The sequence below is a fragment of the Hippoglossus stenolepis genome, chromosome 4, assembly GCF_022539355.2.
Source record: "Hippoglossus stenolepis isolate QCI-W04-F060 chromosome 4, HSTE1.2, whole genome shotgun sequence".
In the NCBI taxonomy this organism is placed as follows: Eukaryota; Metazoa; Chordata; class Actinopteri; order Pleuronectiformes; family Pleuronectidae; genus Hippoglossus; species Hippoglossus stenolepis.
In genome coordinates, this window is record NC_061486.1 from 14,313,745 (window position 1) to 14,335,184 (window position 21,440).

A 21,440-nucleotide genomic window follows, 5' to 3' on the forward strand; every position below is an offset into this window, starting at 1 on the left:
TTAATGGCAATGTTTGTAGTAGTGTGGGCTAAATGTACACACAGATACACACAGTCCACTGGTGTACAAATGCACACATTTCAGACAGCCCCTGTGCCCAATAATGACGGCAATATAGGAGAGTGTTATGACTCTGTTTCTGCCGTTATGTCTGAAACTGCACTTAACCACATAAATGCACACTCACAAACACATAGTCGTATACACATCTGGGCTTGTTTTCAACTATGACTCTACAAAAATCACATGTGCGCACACACACACACACACACACACACACACACACACACACACACACACACACACACACACACACACACACACACACTGGTGCAGTGTTCTAGAGTTATCCAAGCAAAAAAAGATCCTCGGTTCCTTAATGCGAAGCACACGAGAGCGCAGTGATGTGGCGCTCACTGCCTGAGAGGGATTCCGACTCCCTGGGGGACGTTCTGTAATTTATCCTCAGGCTGATAGAGGAAATCAGGCCTTTGTTTATGGGACCATTAAAGGGCTATATAGCAGCTGCACACTTGCATTTTCACATACACACACACACACACACACACACACACACACACACACACACACACACACACACACACACACACACACACACACACACACACACACACACACACACTGATATGTGTGCAACAGCAGAAACAGATCACCACAATGTAACAAATATACATGTATATATCCATTAATACATATTAAAGAGAATCTGCTGGTAAAACTTTGCACTGTAAGACCTCTGTTAATATACAACACATCTATTAACATCTATTAAAATAAGCATCTAAGTCATTTAAACCAGAAGTATATTATACTGTTACCAAAAACAGTTAAAGCTCGGGCTTGTAATCCTGGGAAAGCGTGCAGGCTGTACTTTCAAAAAATGCAACCTTTACATCCCACCCCCTCCCATTGTCCCTCTTGTGAAAGGTACGCCTCCAAAACACGTGACACACTGTAACCAACAGCAGCTAGAAACCTTGACTCACTTCTGGCTATTATCTCTGCATGCGCAATGCACGTCTCCTCGGCTGAGGGCTCCAGTCATGCACAATTAGAGCATCGGTGATGGCGCGCAGTCGGACAGGTTTTTTGTTATGTTTATCACAATTCTGCGAGGGCCACAGACACTGGCTTCTTTCTTTTTCTCCAACAACATAATTTATTATTGGCTATCAGGGGTTTGAGGCGGACTTCAACAAATACAATGAAAAGTTTTGCAGAAGCAAATAAACAACCCTACCTACCAACCCGACCTTAAAATCCCACTAAGTTTACATTCTGAATTGATGATGAAACCCTGGGCCATAAGGAAAAAAATACCTGCATGCCAAATAAAAAGGGCCAAAGAATGATCGTCTGTTTATTTACTGTTTGTTGTTTTTAAATTTTAAGGAGCCTTGGTCCTATGCTTGCTCCCACTTTCCCTTCCATGGATTTTCCCTTCTGATTCGCTGCCTCCACTCCTCGTGTTCTTGCCTGTGTTCTCCCTCCACCAGATCTAGGCCTATCTCCCAGAACTGCTGATGCAAGGACTTTCCCCCACTAATAAGACCAAATTCTCACAGATAGAAGTGATAATGACCTCCCTTAAGATGCTCACTCTCACTCACCCTCAAAACGCACACACACACACACACACACACACACACACACACACACACACACACACACACACACACACACACACACACACACACACACACACACACACACACACACACTCAAACACCTTGCAGCATCCTGCTAAAGATTCGATTTCAATATTCATCCCTAATGTCAAAGTTTGTTTGGAAAGGTAGGGAAAGGGAGAAGAGCTTAGGTTCAGGTTTAAATCTTTATGAGTCTTCTGGTCGTTACTGCAGATTGTGTGTGCATTGCGATCATGCACATACCGCACATGTACATTGAATTATCATTCTTTTTTAATTGTATGCTTGCCTCAGACATACGAACACACAAATCTTCACATCCGTTTATCTGCCTGGTGTGTCTCTGTTTTGCAGAGTTGCGTTGAATGCACGGAGCACTACTGTATCGGCTGCTTTGCCAGATTTCACCAGAAGGGGGCACTGAAGCTCCACAGAATGATCCCCATTCAGGTGAGGAAGCTACCATGTGCGTCAAGTTTATTTTCACCCTGATCTTTGTCTGTTTCTCTCCGTCTCTTTCCCTTTCATAGATACTTTCAATAATATCTCTGATGATCACATCCTGCTTTACTCATTCTTTATTTTACCTTTCTTGCATCCTTGGCTGTGGCATCTACTTCTTCTCAACCTCTAGTATTTTTTTCCGCCTCTCTCTGCTTCTGCACCCTATCTCACTTGGTATGCGTGCATGCACACATCCACACACTCACACACACACACACACACGCACAGTCTTGTCATCATTGCTTCAGGGGACATTGCATTGACTTAACATTAAATCCCCGGAGACCTACTCTAACCTTAACCACTGGCTTTATCCGCATCCCAACCTCAACTTAAACCCTAACCTCAAAACATATCTTCACCCTCAAATTCAATTATTAATGTTGTGGGGATTTGTTTTTGTGAACAGATTTAGGTCCCCACAACATGAGTAATACCTGGACAGCACATACACTATGAGAGTCAATGACACACTCACATTGAGACGGAGAACAGGCCTTGGGCAGCAGTCAACCCAAGACCAGCCACAGCAGTCTTCAGTCAGAGATAACACAGAGAGACAAGACAGCAGGTCAATGGCAGAGAGTTTAATTTAGCCAGCACACTTGTGTTGGATCCATAAAATGGAAAAACAAGATTCTGCTATCAATCAACTGAGAAAATGACTCTTAATTTGACTCTTGGTGACACATCTTCGGACATAAATCTACATAAATCATTCAGTTGTCAAACCCAGAGTTAACTTATGAACTTAACGAACATGTATACAGGTATCTATATGCAAAAAATGCACAGTGGACAAGGGAAAAACATATTTTTTATTATCTGGCCATATTCAGCTCTGGTGCTTTAGTAACTTGTGTAATGTGGGAGTCCCTTGTGTTGTTTTTCTCCACTGCGCGTGTGTGTGTGTGTGTGTGTGTGTGTGTGTGTGTGTGTGTGTGTGTGTGTGTGTGTGTGTGTGTGTGTGTGTGTGTGTGTGTGTGTGTGTGTGTGTGTGTGTGTGTGTGTGTGTGTGTATATGTATATGGTATCTGATTCATGTAGTTACTCCATGTACTTATGAATTATGTGTATCTTCTGTTTTCTGCTGGTTGCACTGTTTTTCCCCTCGCAGGATGTGTGTGATTTTGCCAGCTAATTTTCATGTTATTGTTTTCTTGGGCACAATAATTTCCATCTAGAAGCACACGCTATGATGTGCGCTTTATGGCTGTGTGAATTTCCATTTTGATGGTTTACCTGTCAAAATGTTCTTTGCATATTTCTGTGCACATTTGTGTGTGACAGTATGTGTGCCTATATGTTGTTTTGTGTGGCTCCATATGCTATTTTCTGTGCTTTTGCATTAAAGTAAGGCTTGGGCTGCATTTTTCTGTCTGAACCCATCCGACCTTGAGAGAAAACTAACTCAGCCTGACCAGAACACGACAGAGATTCTGTTTTTAGTTTCCAAACCTGACCAGAGCCTGATGCAGTTAATATGAGCTGCTCAGAGTTTGTGTAACCCTGCCACTGACATGCATGGTTACTGCTTCTTTTCACCAATAACACAAATGAGCATTCTAAAAAGCACAGCCAAAGCAATTGACTTAATCTTTTTCTCAAAACCTGGCCCAGCCCACACTCAGCCCATTATAAACTAACCCCTATGAAGTCTATGTGCTAATTTACTACGTAGTCAACACACTAGTATATACTGGGTAGCCAGCATGGTGGAACAAAGCTACACACACTGACAGCGACAAACAGTACACACATTGTACCAGCTCAGTGAAGACAAAACAACACTCTCTCTTCTGTCCTCGCTGCAGCACTCAGTGATGCATGGGTGGAAGTTCTCTCAAACACCAACTTGCATTCTGTTATTCTATCACACACACAAAACTGTGTATTTTGGCAGGACATAAGAACTGGGGATTATACACATGCAGCTGACGCAGCCATCTCTCTCTCTATGCTAATCCTGTTTCATTTGCCTTAGAAAGAATAAGTGGAGGGAGAATCATAGAAAGAGAGACAGAAAGACAAAAACAGAATATTAATTTCATCAGCATGCTGTGTTGGGGCTTTCATCAGTGCCTCATCGGCCCGTGTGTCCGGCCTCACACACACACACACGCGCACAGATAGATTTAGCCTAACCTGTGTGTGGTACATTACATTATTACATTACATATCATTTAGCTGATGCTTTTATCCAAAGCGACTTACAATAAGTGCATTCAGCCATGAGGGTACAAACCCAGAACAGCAAGAATCATGTAAGTACATTAGCTTCAAAAAAGCCAAACTACAAAGTGCTACATGTAAGTGGAATATAGAAGTGCAGTTTTTTTTTAAACATCAGAGTTGACGATGGCTATTAGACATCATTAGACATCATCTTCTTAACCAAGGTGTAGTCGGAAGAGATGTGTCTTTAGTCTGCGGGGGAAGATGTGTAGACTCTCTGCTGTCCTGATGTCAATGGGGAGCTTGTTCCACCATTTGGGAGCCAGGACAGCAAACAGAAGAAGGTCGGGAGCAATAGACTGGAGGATGTGAGAAGGGATGGGGTCAAGGGGGCAGGTGGTTGGGAGGATTGTATTTCTGTCTGGTACCAGATGAGTGTGGTCTGCTGTATCTAAGTAATGCAGTTATAATTAACATTATCACATATATTGAACAAATTTAAATGTTACAAAATCTCACTATCTTCTCTTTCTCTCTCTGTGTCCCCCCCCCCTCTCACACACACACACCAATCACTGCAGCCAAGACAAGCTATTGGGTGGCACTATCTAATCTTAATTTTTATACAGAATCTTTGTGATCTCATCCTATCTTAGTAATTGAAACCACAAGGAGCTGTAGCATTGTTAAATGACAGACAGGGGGTTGTGAGTCAGAGCATTTGCGATAGTGCTGAGACAAGCGTGATCACACGAGAAGCAAAAAAGTCAGCCCTGAATCCCTTGCATGCTGCGGAGTGAAATTGTATTTCTCCCTGTCCTCCTGAAATCAAGTCAAAAGTGCTGGTTCAACTGCTGAATATCATCAAGGAACTAGCATATGAGGGGTTGCCCCACTTAGATGTGGTGGAAACTAATATGCGGTGGCTTGAATCCGAGATTTACAAAATACAGGCAATTGATCCATGCACATATAAGAGCTGATGTGCATGCAGGCAGTGGGGATGCTACAATGAGTATGTTAGCCTTGGATAAGTGATGTTGCTGCCCATTTCTTCATAAAAATGAATCTAAAAAATCACAGGAGTTTGTGCCCACAAAATCAGATCAAACGATGCTAGTCTTATTATTTTTATGAGGTAACTCATTTGTATTCTGTCAAATTAATGTAGTTGTAATGCAGTCATTCCCGTTGAAAAGTAGAAAACAAAGTTAGTTTAGCAAACAGCAACCCAGTCAGTGTTCTTCCAGTAGGTCTGCATGTTGCTGCTACTACTCATGGACCTGAAGTGGTCAAATAAGTCACTGTTGGTGGAGCAGTGACCCCTCTGGTTTTTTTTAAGCTGAAGAAAAAGATCAAATTTGTTGTGTGCAATTTGAACACCTCAGACTTTCAACCAAACTTCGTTTTACATCAAAGATTCTATTAAAGCACACAACATACAAACATGTCAATTTGTCTGACCCTTCAGTGTCTGGATCAGTCTCTTGAGAGGCATTCACATAGTTGAAATTGGTTGTTGACATGATAAGCCGCTAAAAAAATCTTGAGAAAAGCTTGAGAGAAAAAAGTTGAAAGCCCTGTCTGCTATTAAACCTCAACTCTCTTGGCCATTGTGAGAAGTTGGTATGGCTGTGCACATGACACTGTTGGCTGGTGACAAAGAAGAGAAAGAGAGACAGAGTAAGAAGGATGGCTTCAACAGTTGTACTGTTTTAAAACTTCTTGCGATGTAATACTCATGTCATCATAGGGTGTTAAGATCAGGAACGGTTCGTTGCTTGTTTCCTGTAGCATCTTGTCAGACAGTGTGAATCTCTGTGAAGGTGTGACAGGGTTCATTTCAGGGGCTAACAACAGAGAAATGCTTATAATTCCCTTATATCTGCTGTTACAACACTAAGTCAATCTAGTCCACAAACCAGCAGTTAAAGGAAGGGTTAGTAATTTGTTCCCGACAGCCATTGATAAATAAAGTCACCTGGGAAAAACAATCCGGTATCTGTCGTCCTCGCAGGACTATAATAAATATGACCAAGAAATGATTGGTTGGCCTACCTGTCTGTCACGAACCAACTCTGCATGTGCTCTTTGTGCATGACCAGAGTCTTAAAGGGATAGTTCACCGAAAAATGAAAATTTACTAATTTTCTACTCACCACTATGCCGATGGAGGGGTGGGTGAAGTGTTTGAGTCCACACAACACTTCTGGAGTCTCAGTGGTTAACTTTGTTGCAGCAGAATCCATTAAGAAGAAGAAGTGTCGATAGCCAGAAGTTATTGGGTGAGTTACAGAAAAGTAATCTTCTAGCAGTTGTCAAGTAGTGCAATACCTGATTTAAAGGGGTACCTTTGACTAGAACGTGGTTTGGAAGAGAATGGGATGTATCGGTTGCATTTTTCTTAGTGTAGCCTGCCCTAGGGATGGTAAACCCTAGGTTTAAGCTACCTTACACACAACATATACAAACACAAGCTGATATAAAATATCGTTTTTTACTTAAAGCAGTACTTTAGGAAAGTATAAGCCTTTTATCTTTTCCACGACACACCTTTCTATTGGTTCCTAAACACCGTAAGCAAGTTCCCCACTGTTACTTATGTTAACCCCAGACAAAAAGGCCGATAGGCTTTGTTTGCCATATGCGTTTGTCAGTTGTCCACCAGCTTTTCTGCATGGCAGCCTGTCAATACAGTCCTCAGACTCCAATATTGCATATAATGACCACAATTGTTCTCTGTTCTCCTTTGGATGTCTATGAGAGATAGTAATTAACCAGCAGTGGAAACACAAATATAAAAAAGAAACAATCTTTTTCACTGAACTTAAGCAAAAACATCCTTCTAGTGTCATAATCAGTGAGTGGCAGCCAAGGTGACAAGAACAAAACAGCAATAAAGTGCGTCACAAAATGACAAAAATTATCATGTAGCCTTGTAACCTTGTTTGAACACTGCGTCTGTCCCTCTCAAGCTCTCACTGTCTCTTGTCATCCACATATTCATGGCTCCATTTTGTATTTGTGTGTCTGTTGCACACATTCAAGGACGGGATAACAGTCAACAGTCTGGTTAACCTCAGCAGCCTTCATGGTCAGTGGTGATTAATGGAACAGAATAATGAGTTCAGCCTATGGTACAGAGAAGCTCAATCAGCACTCATGCAGTGTGCTACCCATTTTCACTGGTTCATAATTATGGAGATACGACTAATTACAACCGGTTTACTGATCGTGAAGGATTTTTTTCTTCCTCAAATAAGAGAGAAGCAGGATTGGTGTATTTGTGATGTGCCATAGGATGAAGTTTGTTAATAGATCTGTATTACTGCTCGGCTGAATTAGTATGAGATTTAAAAGCAAACAAAGTGAGATGGGCTGTCAATATGGTCATGTGATATAGTGACTTCCTGTTTTTTTATTTCTGGACCCAAACCCAAACGCAGGTGGTTAGAAAAAGTGGATTTATTCAGGACGATGGGCAATGGTTGATGGAGCGGTGGTGGGGGGTGTGAGGCAGGCGGGCACAGAGGCCAGACAGGCAGATGAGTGAGGAAGCTGGCTCGAAAGGTAAAGTGGCATGGGGAGACGAGGGGACGCACAGGGAAAGATGGCGCAGGAGAACACTGTTAGAAACAAAGAGACTGGGGTTCTTGTCCTGTTGGTTTGAAGGACACACACACACACACACACACACACACACACACACACACACACACACACACACACACACACACACACACACACACACACACACACACACTGATGAGGCCAAGAAACATAGGAAAAAAGGAAAACAGACACTTTGGGAAAGACATGGTCACAGCCCTCACACTGGCTCCATGTGATTTCCTTTACATAAATCAAAGACACGCTTTTACTGTATAAAATTGAGTTTATCATTGTGACTTTCAAGGTTATGCCATTGATGTAGGGATAAGCACTTAAATTGATTAGGTTGTACCCTCTAAACGGGGTTCATGGCAGCTGAGTGGCCTTATTTCACTGCCGTCATGTCATCATTTCATTACCTCCATGTCATCAGTGTACATTAAGTGGGACTTGCTTGGTTAGAAACTTGTTATAGGTCCCAGAATTGATACCATAGCGACAGAAATCCCTGCAAGATACAGGTACAAGTTCAGCTGCTATGAAGATATACATAAATCAGGTTGGCTTCTATATTGCATCTTATTTTCCAGCTTTCAAACAAGTACTGAAATATATTTCTCCCATTGTGTACTCTATTAGTCTTTGTTTTAGTCCCTTACTGCATCTTTAATGTCCACCATTTTTACACTTTTCCACAAAATACATTCACATGTATCTTTTTCTGTAACAGCATTCACAGGTTTGACTGTCAAAATAAAAATTAAAAAAATGGAAGGTGGATTTTCCTGCCTAAACATTCAGCAGTTAATTGAGCTATTCACTAAGGGCCTGATTTATATGATGAAACATTCCAGAGGAATTTAGAGCAGCTGAGTAATTTCATTTTTTTCTTATTTTTATAACACAGAAAAAGTGGGGCTGCCATCTTATCCAGTAACAGCAATGTTGATCTAATCTCAGATACCATGGATTTCTTTTACAGACAGAACTACAGACCCGTGTGAGCACTCGAGATGTTGTCGATTACTATCCCAGCACCTTTACAAGTCCGGGTCCTTGTTCCAAACCCGGCATCAGTCACACACCCACGTCCAATGCAGGTACCAGGCAAGATGAACAGAGCCCAGAAAAGGGAAGAGAGGCTGTGACAAAACCAATGCAACTGCACCATGATACCAGCCAGGTATGTGGTCTACTGTTACTCTGCAACATTTATAAATGATCAAGGACCATAGGGTTAAATTATATAATTGTGTGGAGATTCTCTGACTCATCCCACACAAATCTGCATATTGGGTTTGTTAGGAAACAAGAAAGTGAGAAGAGTAAGAAATGTTGAAACAACAGTATAATAGGAGTTATGACTCTTTAATCTGGGCTTTTAGTAACATGGTTTTTGGTTAAGTGGCCTTTTTTTAACTTACTGTTCTTAGCTTCGAATAACACAAGTGATGTTAAGTGTGGAAAAAAACAAGCCTTGAATTAAAAAATGTGCTGGGTTAAATCAGTTCATCACAAGTCAAGAATATAGTAATACAGTCGGCTCATTCTTCACAGTTACCTCAATGTTATATAAACAATAACTTGAATCTTCTGAATCTGAGCAGAGCACTGTATTTTTAGACAAATATTATTTTATTCCCATGCGCTGAAATAAATTGCTTAAACTTTATGCACACATCTTTGTACACATTTTTAAGAAAAATCCATAAAAATCTGTATTCTAAAAAATAGGTGAATTTTTCCAGAATGCCTATTGATTCATTTAGAACTAGATGACCAGAATTCCTCTCCATTTATGAACTACTTGCTGTGACAATCACAGCAAGGTAAGTCAAACAAGCCTCTACGCCATGTGAGTTTTATCTCTGCGCCCTGTGAGTCAATTGAAAAGACCTCAAACAAACCCTAATTGATGTAATATCCACAGGCTGCATCTACAGTCAGGCGTGTGAACTGCATGTACCTGTGGACTAAAAACTGCCCGCCAACAGTTTGAGCCTGGCAGTCCGATTGACATTGCAGCTACCACAGAGCTCAGTTGACCTCATTCACACAGCACTCATTTCGAACAGCTGGGGTCAGAAGCTACTGAGAATGGGGAGACCTCTACCCTATTCTTAACTTCAACTGGTCAAGCACTGCTTGTCTTGCTGGTCCCAATGGCGCACTACTCTGCCATGTTGTATAAACGAGTGTTCAACTTACAAGTTCAGACTTCATAGAGCTAAGATGTTTAAATCCCACTCACCTCAGAAGCAACATCCACAACTGCCTGAGTGAGGAAAGTTACTGTGTTTTAAATCCTGGCAATAATGTGGCTGAATATGGAAAGTATGAACGCACAGTAAAACAATCCTAATTGTTTGACACTCAGCAGCCGTTAGCCAGTGGTAGGAAGCATTATTTACAGAATTTGGTGGCCACATGTCAGGGTCACAGTGACCTCATGCAAAAACTTTTTTCGCCTCATGGACGACGCAAGAGAATCCTTTCAAATTTGGTAAAAATGTTCACTATAGACTCACAGACTAACTAATTAGATTTGGGTGTTTAAAAGTCAAGGTCATAGGACTGAAACTGCACTGGTTGGTGGAGGCAGTTAGTCCAGTTGCTTGTTGTAATGCATGCAGTCAGGTGTACATCTCCTCACAGTGTTTACTAGAAGCTTGGGATAATAAAAAAAAATGTAACCTACTGACCTCTATAGTTGTTCAGTCTAACAAAATGTAAAATGGTAAATGTATTGCATTTTTGGATTTCCTATTCGTAATGACCACTTTACACTACAAGGTTACATGCAGTCACACACATATAGCACTTCTCTATCACTCATATATTTCCTTCACACACTGCTCACAGTACAAGCATCAGGGGCAATCTGTTGTTCAGTGACACTTAGACATGTTGACGAACCACTGACCTTCTAATTCGTGGACAACCTGCTCTATCTTCTGTGACACAGCCGCTAATATGAAGCGTGATGAATTATCTTTGAAATGCTGTACGTCTGATGAGCACTATCTAAAAAAAATATAATAAAATGCAATGTAATATAATTTTTGCTTTTATTTCAATCGCGATAGTAGTTGGGAGGTCTAACATGAAGATAAATGTCCCCATTAAATTTTAATGATGTAGCTACAAAAGTATAACCAAGGTCACAGCCAAACTTGCGTGCGTGTAAACTTTAAAGCCTTGTTTTTGCCTGTCCTTGCATGTGACATTGGCAGACAGTGGTGGGCCTGCAACATTTAAATTTTCATTCAATTAACTCACACATCAAGAAATGAATAGACAAACATAGACACAAGGCCGCTGCGTGTCTTGCTCGTGCCCGGGACAAGACGATCTCCAGAGCCCCGTCTCCTGCATCCCTGCCAAAGATGCACTGGCAGCGTCTGAAAAAACTCTCAGATTTTGTTTTAACCTTACTTTAAATGTGAGAGACCAAACCATTTTTTGCATGATAGGGAGGTGAAATAGGAAAGTGAAATTGTTTTCAGCCACTATGTCCAGGAAAACTAAGAAGATAATACAAATTACAAGCTTTCATGTGACTCACAAATAAAATATGTAGTTTTCGCAACTTTGTATTTTTCATAAATTATTTCAGCAGTTTATTTTATTGTTTTATTATTTTTCCATTCAAATTCTCTGTAGTTCATATGTTAAAAGGCTTTAGTTCAGCTACACACAACCCGACTTTGGTAAATATGATTCTGTGTTAAGAAACTGCATAGGCAGCACTAATAGCACTAAGCTTCTCTGAAAGGGTCATAGAAATACTATATGCTAAAACGTTTTAGCATGAAAGCTAACAGGCTATAGCGACCCTGACCCTAACCACACCCCACTCACTCTGTTGGACCCATCATCTCTCTCACTGTTGCCCTGGCCCTGTTAACTTTATCAAACTATAAAGTAACCTTAATCTATGACACACCTCACTGCTCCCAGACTTCCAGTGTGTGTGTGTGTGCGTGCGTGCGTGCGTGCGCGTGCGTGCGTGCGTGCGTGCGTGCGTGCGTGCGTGCGTGCGTGTGTCACTATACTCCACTGGCTCATCAGTAATTTCAGAAAATGCACTGAAACAGCATAATGGAATATTGCTTAAAATATAAGTAAGGAGCCTATATTTAATAAAACCCTCCCGATGTGTTTAAATCAGTGTAAAACTATACAGTTTAATGTGATTAAAGCAGTAAAGCAGTCCGCGTGAAATATCTGTTGTCCACAGCTGTTTTATACTGTATGAGAAGCTTCTTCTTCAGGTCATTAATAATAATTAATCTGCAGCCTCAGGACCACACTTCAGCTCTTTAATCCTGGGAGTCATGAGACGTTTTTCCAACTTTGCTTGCATCTCTTCAGCTGTGCTTTATGCCTTACAATGCTAAGACTGTTGCATTACATTTTGCGATACGATGCGACAATTTCACCCTAGGACAGCCTTCAGAACTGAATGCCATTACACACTTGTCGACTTGGAGAATTATCTTTTGAGTTGAATTCCGTTCAATACAAGCCGCCAGTATTCCAATTTCAACATTCACACTGCTTTTCATACGTCTACTTTTTTCCTCAGCATTGGTTTTGTCGAGTTGTCCCACTTTTCTTGGCCATTATTGTGTTGTGGTTGTTGGATTCAGCAACAGATGAATTGAGCGATGTAATTTGCAAGCATACAACTCCATTTGTAACCTACAACGAGGTCGTAACCAAAACCAAAAGGTCACACTCACACACAATTAATGCTTTTGCTTAAGACATCTGAGGTCTCCTGAGATTTCCTTCACAGTGACCAGTGAATTCATGGTAGTAATGAAATAAATAAGTTTCTTAACTCAAAACTAAATCCATGAGATCTTTTTTTGGTATAACGTTATAGAATGTTCATAAATTTCGTTGCAGGTGTTGGTTGTGAATTACACAGAAGAGAAAAACTTTGAATCGGGGATGAGAAGAGAAGATGAGAGGGGATTTCCCAGTTCTCTTCTTAGAGGAGAATACAATGAGGTGGAGTCTGCAAGATCCTTCCAGGAGGCTGTGAGACAGTGGAGGGGACAGACGAGTGATGGAGCAGGGGAGCCCATAAGTGAGGAAGCGATGTGGATACCTGATCGCCCAGGTAAACTGCACAGACGGCTTCAGGCACACATGTGAATACACATACATACAAGTGGATGTATGTCATAACCAGCATCGATAGTTCCACTAAGTTTGAATGAGAATAGTGAGGAAAAAAGTGTCATCTTAGATTTTCATATTAGTTTTTCTTGTTAGTTTCTGCTTCCACCCTCTCATCTGTCGTCCACTTTCTCTGTACAGACCCATCACCATTTTCGATTTTTTGTTGAGACATTGCACAGTTCAGTTGTTGCGATACCATTTTTCCCTTGCCCATACTGATACCTGGACTTTGTGCATTTTAAAAAGTAAAAACTTTTGAAACATAAATGAAACTTTTTTTTATTATCAAATGATTTCTTGGGCAGTTTAAGAAGGGATTTTCATGAAAAGAAAATTCCAGTTTTACCTGAGTAAAACAAATATGATTGGTACATCGAAAATATCCCATTTATTGAAATATTAAAAACTAGTTCTACAAAGCAAAATTTATAGTCAAGTGAATCTATAGAAGTAAGAAAATTAAGCCACAGCAAAATGCATTAATAGGTGTACACGTTAGTACTTGACAAAATGTTTTTACATTTTTGCCACCTATGCCCATCCTTTTCCTCTTAGCTCTTCCTCTCTCTCCTTCCGTTCCATTTTTGCCTACTCCTCAGCTTTTACTACCCCCCCACCTCCCCATTTTCCCTGTCTCTGCACTGATCTGTTCAGGCCTCATAGAAAGTGCTGACCACGGCAGTAGGGGGGTAATCCATGGGTGTTGCATATTGAGATAATGAGGAGTGTTAGGGGGTGGCCCTACTCCACACCACAGTATTAATCGCCTCAGCTGATTGCATGGGCATGTGTACAAGCTCCACTGCGTCAGGCAATTTTTATGCCTTTTCACACATACTGGGTTTCCAAATGCATGTGTGTGCAACAGTGTTTGTATGTCCAGGTTTATGTGGGTGTGTATTATTAGCACTATTATTCTACATTCTGTGTGTATATGTATGTGTGTGTGTGTGTTTAGGTGTTTGTGTGTGTGTGTGTGTGTTTAGGTGTTTGTGCTTTTTATTAGGCCTCCTATTTTCTCTGCTTTACTGCTTGGACAGACTCTGCTCCTCTCTCTCTTCGCTCTGCTCTGCAAATTGCTGCTAGCCCCTCCAGCCCTAATTATTTCTGTCAGGCCAAAGGCACCCTAGCCCAATTTAAAGCTGCCACTGTGGACTGCCAAAGTGTCTCCAGTACAATCATAACATTTCTCTTTCCTACCTTTTGCTTCCTCCTCTCTCATGCACTTACTACGTTCCGTCTAGTATTGTGTACATCTCTTTCTTATTCCCAGGGGGCACTCTCCTGTCTGTTTGTGTTTTGGCACTCTTGACGTAGTGACAAGGTGTTTTCTCACTTTTTGAGGGGAGGTGTTTTGAGAAAGGTGTTGAGAAGCTGGCAGACAATATTTTCTTGCTCCCCTGTCTGCCTTTGTCTAATGTCCTCTTTTCTTTTGGCTATATTTTCCTCCTCTTACCTTAACTTTATTTTTATGTGATCTCCCTCCTCCCTCTATTTCTCCAGTATCAGTGTCAGCCACAGCAACCCAGGCTGACCTCTCTCCAGACAGAGAAGCTGAAGGACAAGGAAGAGGAGGGGGACAAGGCAGGGTACCTCTCAGGGTGGAGTTTAGTGACAACAGCCTTACCTACATGGACAGGTTGCTTCTCAAGAAGCAACGCAGGTACACAGACACACCCTCGTCTCTCATATCTATTTAAAAATGGATGACTTGATAGTTTCCAAAGAGTGAAGCTAGAACATCTTAAATACTCTAAATACTAAATGTTAGTCTACTGTGCAGAGTCAGGCTCCAATTCACCAGCACAAATTTGGCAGTACCTGGATCTTTTGGCTTCATTTTTGCATCGTGGAAGGAATTGGAGATGTGTTTTCCATCTTTATATATGAGACAGGACAGGAGGACCATTTGCTATTGGAACAGGAGCGCTGTTGCTAAGATCAGCTGATTTCACTTCAACACAACAGTACCACAAAGTTCACAGAGGCATTGGTGTTGTTTTAACTGTCCAACAAAACAAATCTATTATGTATTCAGATTCATCTTGTCAGACAAAGTAGGAACAATTATAATATTTGGACTGTTAGACCAAATATTTCAAAGAAATTATATCAAATATCAAAAGGTAAGATTGCTCTCCCGGGAAGATGGTGCACATTGAGCAGCCATGAGCCAGGCTGCGAGCAGACACATCACATCTCTGAAAATGCTGGAGCAAATCTTCAAATACGTATTTTTTGAACACACTCACTCACAGTGCACTGAACACAGGACGACCCCTTGCGTCTAACTGGTAGAAGTGGATTTGGACACACCCGAAATGCAATTGCCACATCTACAGACCATGTTCTTAGAAAGTTCAAATAAAGAAGTTGAAGTGCAGCTTTATGTGGATTTGAAAATCTGTTTCCAAAATAAAAACTTGCCTTTCACTTCAGGCCCTTCACTGATTGTTATGTTGAAAATATTTAAGTGCAACACCTTGAAGCTTGTAGTGATAACACTCTTTTAGGCATAGTGAAACCATTGTTATTTCATTAAAACTGTTAAAAATAGTAATGTATACTATAATTAATGTTGTACTAACACTAATTCACACATAGAGAAGTCACTTAGTGGCACATTGTTAAGGTTACTACACTATTTGTATTACTGGGAACATTCATTTTGTCTGTCTAACACACGTAATCTTGCTACTTCAATTGCTGGAAACATGAATAAGCTGATATGTGGAAACACAGTTTTCACATCGCACACATCTTCCATTGCTGCTGCGCTTGCCTCTCCATGTTCAGCCTACATAACCCACCAGTGTACAAAGCAGTTTCTCAGCACTTATTGTGCAGTGGACTGCCTGAGGGCCTGGCTTCGGCAGGTCCCATTATTACAGCCCTTTATTTAAGCAGCTCCTTTTGGGCTGAGTAGCCCACTGGAGAGCAGGCTGGAGGAGAGGAGAGCAGAGTGCAGTTTTGGGCCCGCTGACTGCCTGAGCTGGAATGCTTTAAGTCCCCTGTTGTAGCTGCCTTTAACTGTGGAATAGACCAGAGACCCAATCTAGAGTGCAATAAGCCTGCAGCAGTGATGGTGGCAGAGCTTAATGGAGAGACAGAGAGACTAGCTGGCTGGCGGAGAGAAAGAGTGAGAGGTTGAATTTTAACAAGCGTCTATAATAATGGGAAAGGGAGTGAAGGAGGGAGGGAGCACGGAGGAGGAATGCGTTTTTAAGAATTTGCTAAAAGTGCTAAGCTATATCAGAGTTGTAAACTCTGTCACCTCGTTAGATTTGTGGAAGGCCCGGAGGTTACAGGAAGCGATCCTGTGACCACAGGGGGCATTATGGTTTCTTGAGCAGGCTGGGCAGAGTGGGTGGGGGTAAGTGAATGCTCGGTTCTCCATCAACTGCCAGAGTCAAAGTATCTGTGATGGAGGCACTGAACCCTGTAATAAAAGTCAGTGCAGGAATATAACTGGGGTCTGCACTGGCCCCTTCCAGTGTCTGCAAGGCCTGATCTGACTGCCCTGTCAAGTTTAAAACCCAAATCTGGTTTCATGTGACATTATATTTGAGTTATCTCTGAAGGAAAAAGCACGTCCATGTATAGGGCTTCTAAAAGGCATATGTGCTTACTTAAGATACACAGAAATGCTTTTTCAAAGTTAAGTAAAGCATGTTACGAAGAAATTCAATAAGGCATAAGCCATAGTGGTCGCCTGTACAAGACACATATAGGTTGTAATGACCGTATAGAGCTTTTATTGGCTTATTGAGCGCAGCTCCAATGGGGTGATAATATTGGCTCGATGGCTGTGAAACAAAAGGGCAAATATGGGCAGAGCCATTAGATTATTAGTTTGAAAAAAGAACGTCTTTAATTTCCAGGCAGCCAGAGGAAAGGCTGTGAATGAGCATACATACAGCCGTTGCCAGGGGACCTCTGAACAACTAATATCAACAAAAATGATCAAGACAGCAGCCCCAGCGCACAAACACATAAAGTACATAAAAGCAACATAATAAAAGAAGAAAAGTACACAGGCCAAGCCAGTGTTATAACTTTAAGGTTGTGCAAAACAGCAACATGTTTCCTTGAGGCCAGTTCATAAAAGACCTTTAAAATTGTTCAAAGGAGAAAGTGCTTCTAAGGTAATGCTATTTTGCAGCCCATTTTATACTTGGGGTGCATGAAAGGAAGTAGTTTTACTGAGCTCTGAGTGCACTCTGGGGATATTTAAAAGGAATCAAGTTGAAGATCTAGCGCTGTAGTTGCTGTTATGATAAGATAAAAGGCAGGCGATATAAGTAGGTATTTTAAATAACAAAGTTTCCCTCTTTTGTATCTGTCAATATTTCTTACAAAGAGATACTGTAGATCCTCACTCTTATTCTTGAGATGCAAATATTGATATTTTGTCGATTGTATTAGGAAGTAAAATCTTTTCTAATGTTAAAACACAACGTTTGCCTAACTGCCTGTCTCAGAGAGCCTGTCTTATTGATGCACCTATTGTAGCAGTGCATCATCTCCCAATCACTCAGTTCTACAGTTTGATAATGTGTCTCTTAAGCGCATCAAGGTAGTTATTCTGTATTTCACCTTTACAGTTTTATGGTGAGTAATTAGATAATTTGTGAATAACTTGTGAATAATTTGCCACAGTATTTTAACACTACAGAAATGCTCTTCCTTACCAAGTTGTATCAGCTCACAATCCTTCCTACAACCTTTCAACAGAATTTATTTTTGCCTCTGTAGATGCTTTAAACATATGACGAAGGTCTCTGTATCCTGTCCTTCATATTGTGCCTTTTTCACAAATTTTTAAAATCCAATATCATGAATAATGTATTTTCTGATGTAAAATGTAAGACCAGAGGAGACAAAAAGGCCAACATGTTTCTTTTTACTTTGCCCTGGTAAAACCTAAATGCAAACAACCTAAGGCTATTGAGGCTTCTTGCATGTGAAATACTGTGTGTGAGGAGTAAAAAAGATGGATGGAGCTGAGGGATGAGAAGGGGGATGTGAGGGGCAGGAAGAATGTATACCCCTCTGAGTTCATTAGGTAGAGAAATAATCTACAGTACATTGCCAGGTTGGAGGAAATGGACTAAGTAGGGGGGAAGGATATAAACTAAAAGTATCTACCCGTAGTCGCCCCTTAAGTCTCACACTGACTTTGGCAAGATTAGACTGGGAAGGAGGGATAAGTGGTGGGTGGTGGGGAGGCTTAAGTGGGCCAACAGAATTATGTGACTATAAAGAACAAAATCAGAAAGTACTCGTGTATCCATCCATCCATCCATCCATCCATCAGTCCGTTTTTGTGTCTGTCCACCCATCCAGCCATCTGCCCATTGATCCATCCATCCATCTATCCGTCCATCCATTCGTAAAGGAGTATGACTAAAAAGAAAAAATTAGGCAGATTTTCCTCATTCCGTATTAGTCTTTTGTCTGTGCTCCAGCTCAGGGCCTGTGGGTTTATCTTTAATTTTTAATTTTCTACCGTATTTGTTCATTGATTTATTTATTATTCTTTTGTATCCAGGACACCAATCGAAATGTATGATCCTTTGTCAGCACTTGATCTAAAACCTCAAGCAAACACTGAGGAGGAGAGTAGCCTCACAGGTAAGACACGTGCATGAACACAACTACGTATACGCAAACACTGTATGCCCATGAACATCTTTCAATGCTGAGATAGGATTTTGGCACACATGTCTGACAGCTGTTTGTTCTTGGTGTATGCCTCTCTGATACACAGAGACGAGAAACAAGTAAGGACAGAATAGTTTGACCTGCATGGGTATACTCACACACACACACACACACACACACACACACACACACACACACACACACACACACACACACACACACACACACACACACACACACACACACACACACACACACACACAATAGCAAAAGTAAAAAAAACTCTCCCTCTCAGCGGGTTTGACGTATCAGTACCTGCCCATCCATCCGTGCCGGTGTGATGTGTAATCACTGGCTGTGATTGTGTGGGCAGAGGGCTGTTAGAGGCGGCTCATGCCTGAGAGCTTTCACTCTGCTTGGGTAAGAGATGGTGCAGGGGAGAGGGCGGATAGGGTTTGGACTGCAGTCTGGCGCTCAGGGCATGGAGCTCATCAGTCGGGGGAAAGCCCTGGCTGTTGGACTGACAGCCGGGGTAGCCAGGAGGGAAGTTCAGCCGGGTCGTCTGTCCTCTTCCAAACCTCTGGACTCAACTGCCCCTCATCACATCAATCAAGATCTGCATGTCCTTGCCTGCTCGCCCTCTTCCCCACTGCTGTCCATCTAAATAGTTGTGTCTTTCAAAATATTGGAGTTAGAAATGTTTCTCCTTGATCCCCAAAGAAAAGTTTAATTTGTGGTGAGGCAACCATACAAATGCGACACCGAGTTTTGACCAATATTTCTGACAGAAGTATCCTTGTGGTTGAAATGTCTGAGGTGTATATTATAAATTAACAATACCCCTTGCAGCTCTCCACTGAGCCTGCTCTTATAAATAAGAGATACTTAACAGCCTGAAAACTAACACTATGCCTCCAGAAACAGCTGTTGGCTCCTAGATATTACAACTTTTATAGAGAGGCAACTCTGCTCTTTTATCAACTCTTGCTCTTTCTATCCCAGAATATTTGATGATGAGTACCAGCCAACCATAGGTTTCTCTTTATTTAAATTATTTTTCAAAAGTCACTCTCTCTTCAGTTGAAATCCCAACACTATGCCAGAGATTATACCATGTCCACAGTGAACTACATGTGAGTTTACTGGATGACGGGTCCAAATTGAGTAACATCTTCTGTCTTTATTGGGCTTAAGTTTAAAAGTTCAGTCATAGTCATTTACTTCGTAGAATTTAGCGATGTTTCGACCACAGGAACTTTCCCCTGTAACTAGGAACCTTTTCAGGAACTCTTCGCGTTTATATCGCAGGACCAGGGTCTAAATAAAGTTCCAGGCAAATCTTTTTTTTCCTCCCCCAAATTTCTAAACATTCATAGTTAAAGTTAAATTAAATATACCCATTTTTCTTTATTAAGAACACAAGTATTCACATCATGACTTTCATTTCTCTCCTCACAATGTAGTGATTGATATTCTATTGTTTTAGTTATACAAAGATGTGAGGGAGAAAGCATTGTCTTTGGGAAATGCAGAGCTGTCCATCAGCTGATAAACCATTCCTGCCACCTGCTCCGAACTTTTCTAAAGCATGCCAATTACAACAGGTTGCAGAGATTCTCCTCATCTCCTGCCTTTGAATATGAAAGAGTGCGCTATGTGTGTGTCCATGAATGATGAATGACGAGAAGTAGTTTTCTGGCATCATGTCGGGAGCACTCTCTTGCTTTAAATTCTAATGTTCCTGATCTGTCAGACCCATGCCGTGATGTGATCGGAGGATTGTTAGTAAGAGCGAAACGGAGAGAAAGAGAGATGGGAAGGAGCCATAGACAGGGAAGTTGCAATAGTAAAACAATGATAGAAAAACATGCTGAAGTTTTTTTTTACCAAGCAAGGCGATCAAAAAAAGATTTCTAAATTCAGTTGTTACTGTTATTCTCAGAAAGATATTCGAAGGAATGTAGATATCATATTCATGCCCAATGGCTCGAGGCATTAGTATGACATAGACATACAGGTGCCATAGATGACCACATGTCTCCTGCAGCAGGGTAGTGTCCTCAGCACTGAGAGTGCCATTCATCCCCGGCTGTGTCAACAGCATCTGTCAACTGTAACAAGATGAAAAATTACTAAAGACACCACAGTGCAGCTCAGTGTGTGTATGTGGCCTCTGATCCCCAGAGGATGAGGGGATAAGAGAAGAAATTACCCCGCTGGTATCAAGATATCCAGGCATACCAATACCTGCTCTGTCACAGGAAAGAAGCTGTAAAAAGACACTGGAAACATTACCAGAAAGAAGCACTGAATACATGCTGTAGTTTTATACAGCGTGATTCCACTTATTTTAGGAAATATATGAATGCATAATGAAAAAATGATGTATGTATAAAAACCCAGGAAAAGAAAACTTATATTTTACAATGCCTCGCTCAAAGCTGAGGTAATTTAAACTTGAGACTTGGAAGTAGATGTATCAGATGAATAAAATACAGAAAACATATTTTATTTAATTTCCGTTAAATGTATCTTTAATCAGACCCATGCCCATCATATTTCATTGGAGTTTGTTCTGGGGTCACCTTCAGTGCTTTCAAAATATAGATAGAAAAGTTCAGC

General features: G+C 41.2%; 1 protein-coding gene across 1 annotated transcript in view; it reads left to right on the top strand.

Annotated features, from left to right (window-relative positions):
• Nucleotides 1-21,440, top strand: part of zbbx (zinc finger, B-box domain containing) — a 45,278-nt gene that overhangs the window by 12,984 nt on the left and 10,854 nt on the right. Inside the window, exons 7-11 of the mRNA XM_047339654.1 lie at nucleotides 2,025-2,120; nucleotides 8,944-9,144; nucleotides 12,876-13,092; nucleotides 14,658-14,817; nucleotides 18,706-18,788. Coding sequence (XP_047195610.1) covers nucleotides 2,025-2,120; nucleotides 8,944-9,144; nucleotides 12,876-13,092; nucleotides 14,658-14,817; nucleotides 18,706-18,788 — 757 coding nt within the window. The remainder of the gene's footprint in view (nucleotides 1-2,024; nucleotides 2,121-8,943; nucleotides 9,145-12,875; nucleotides 13,093-14,657; nucleotides 14,818-18,705; nucleotides 18,789-21,440) is intronic.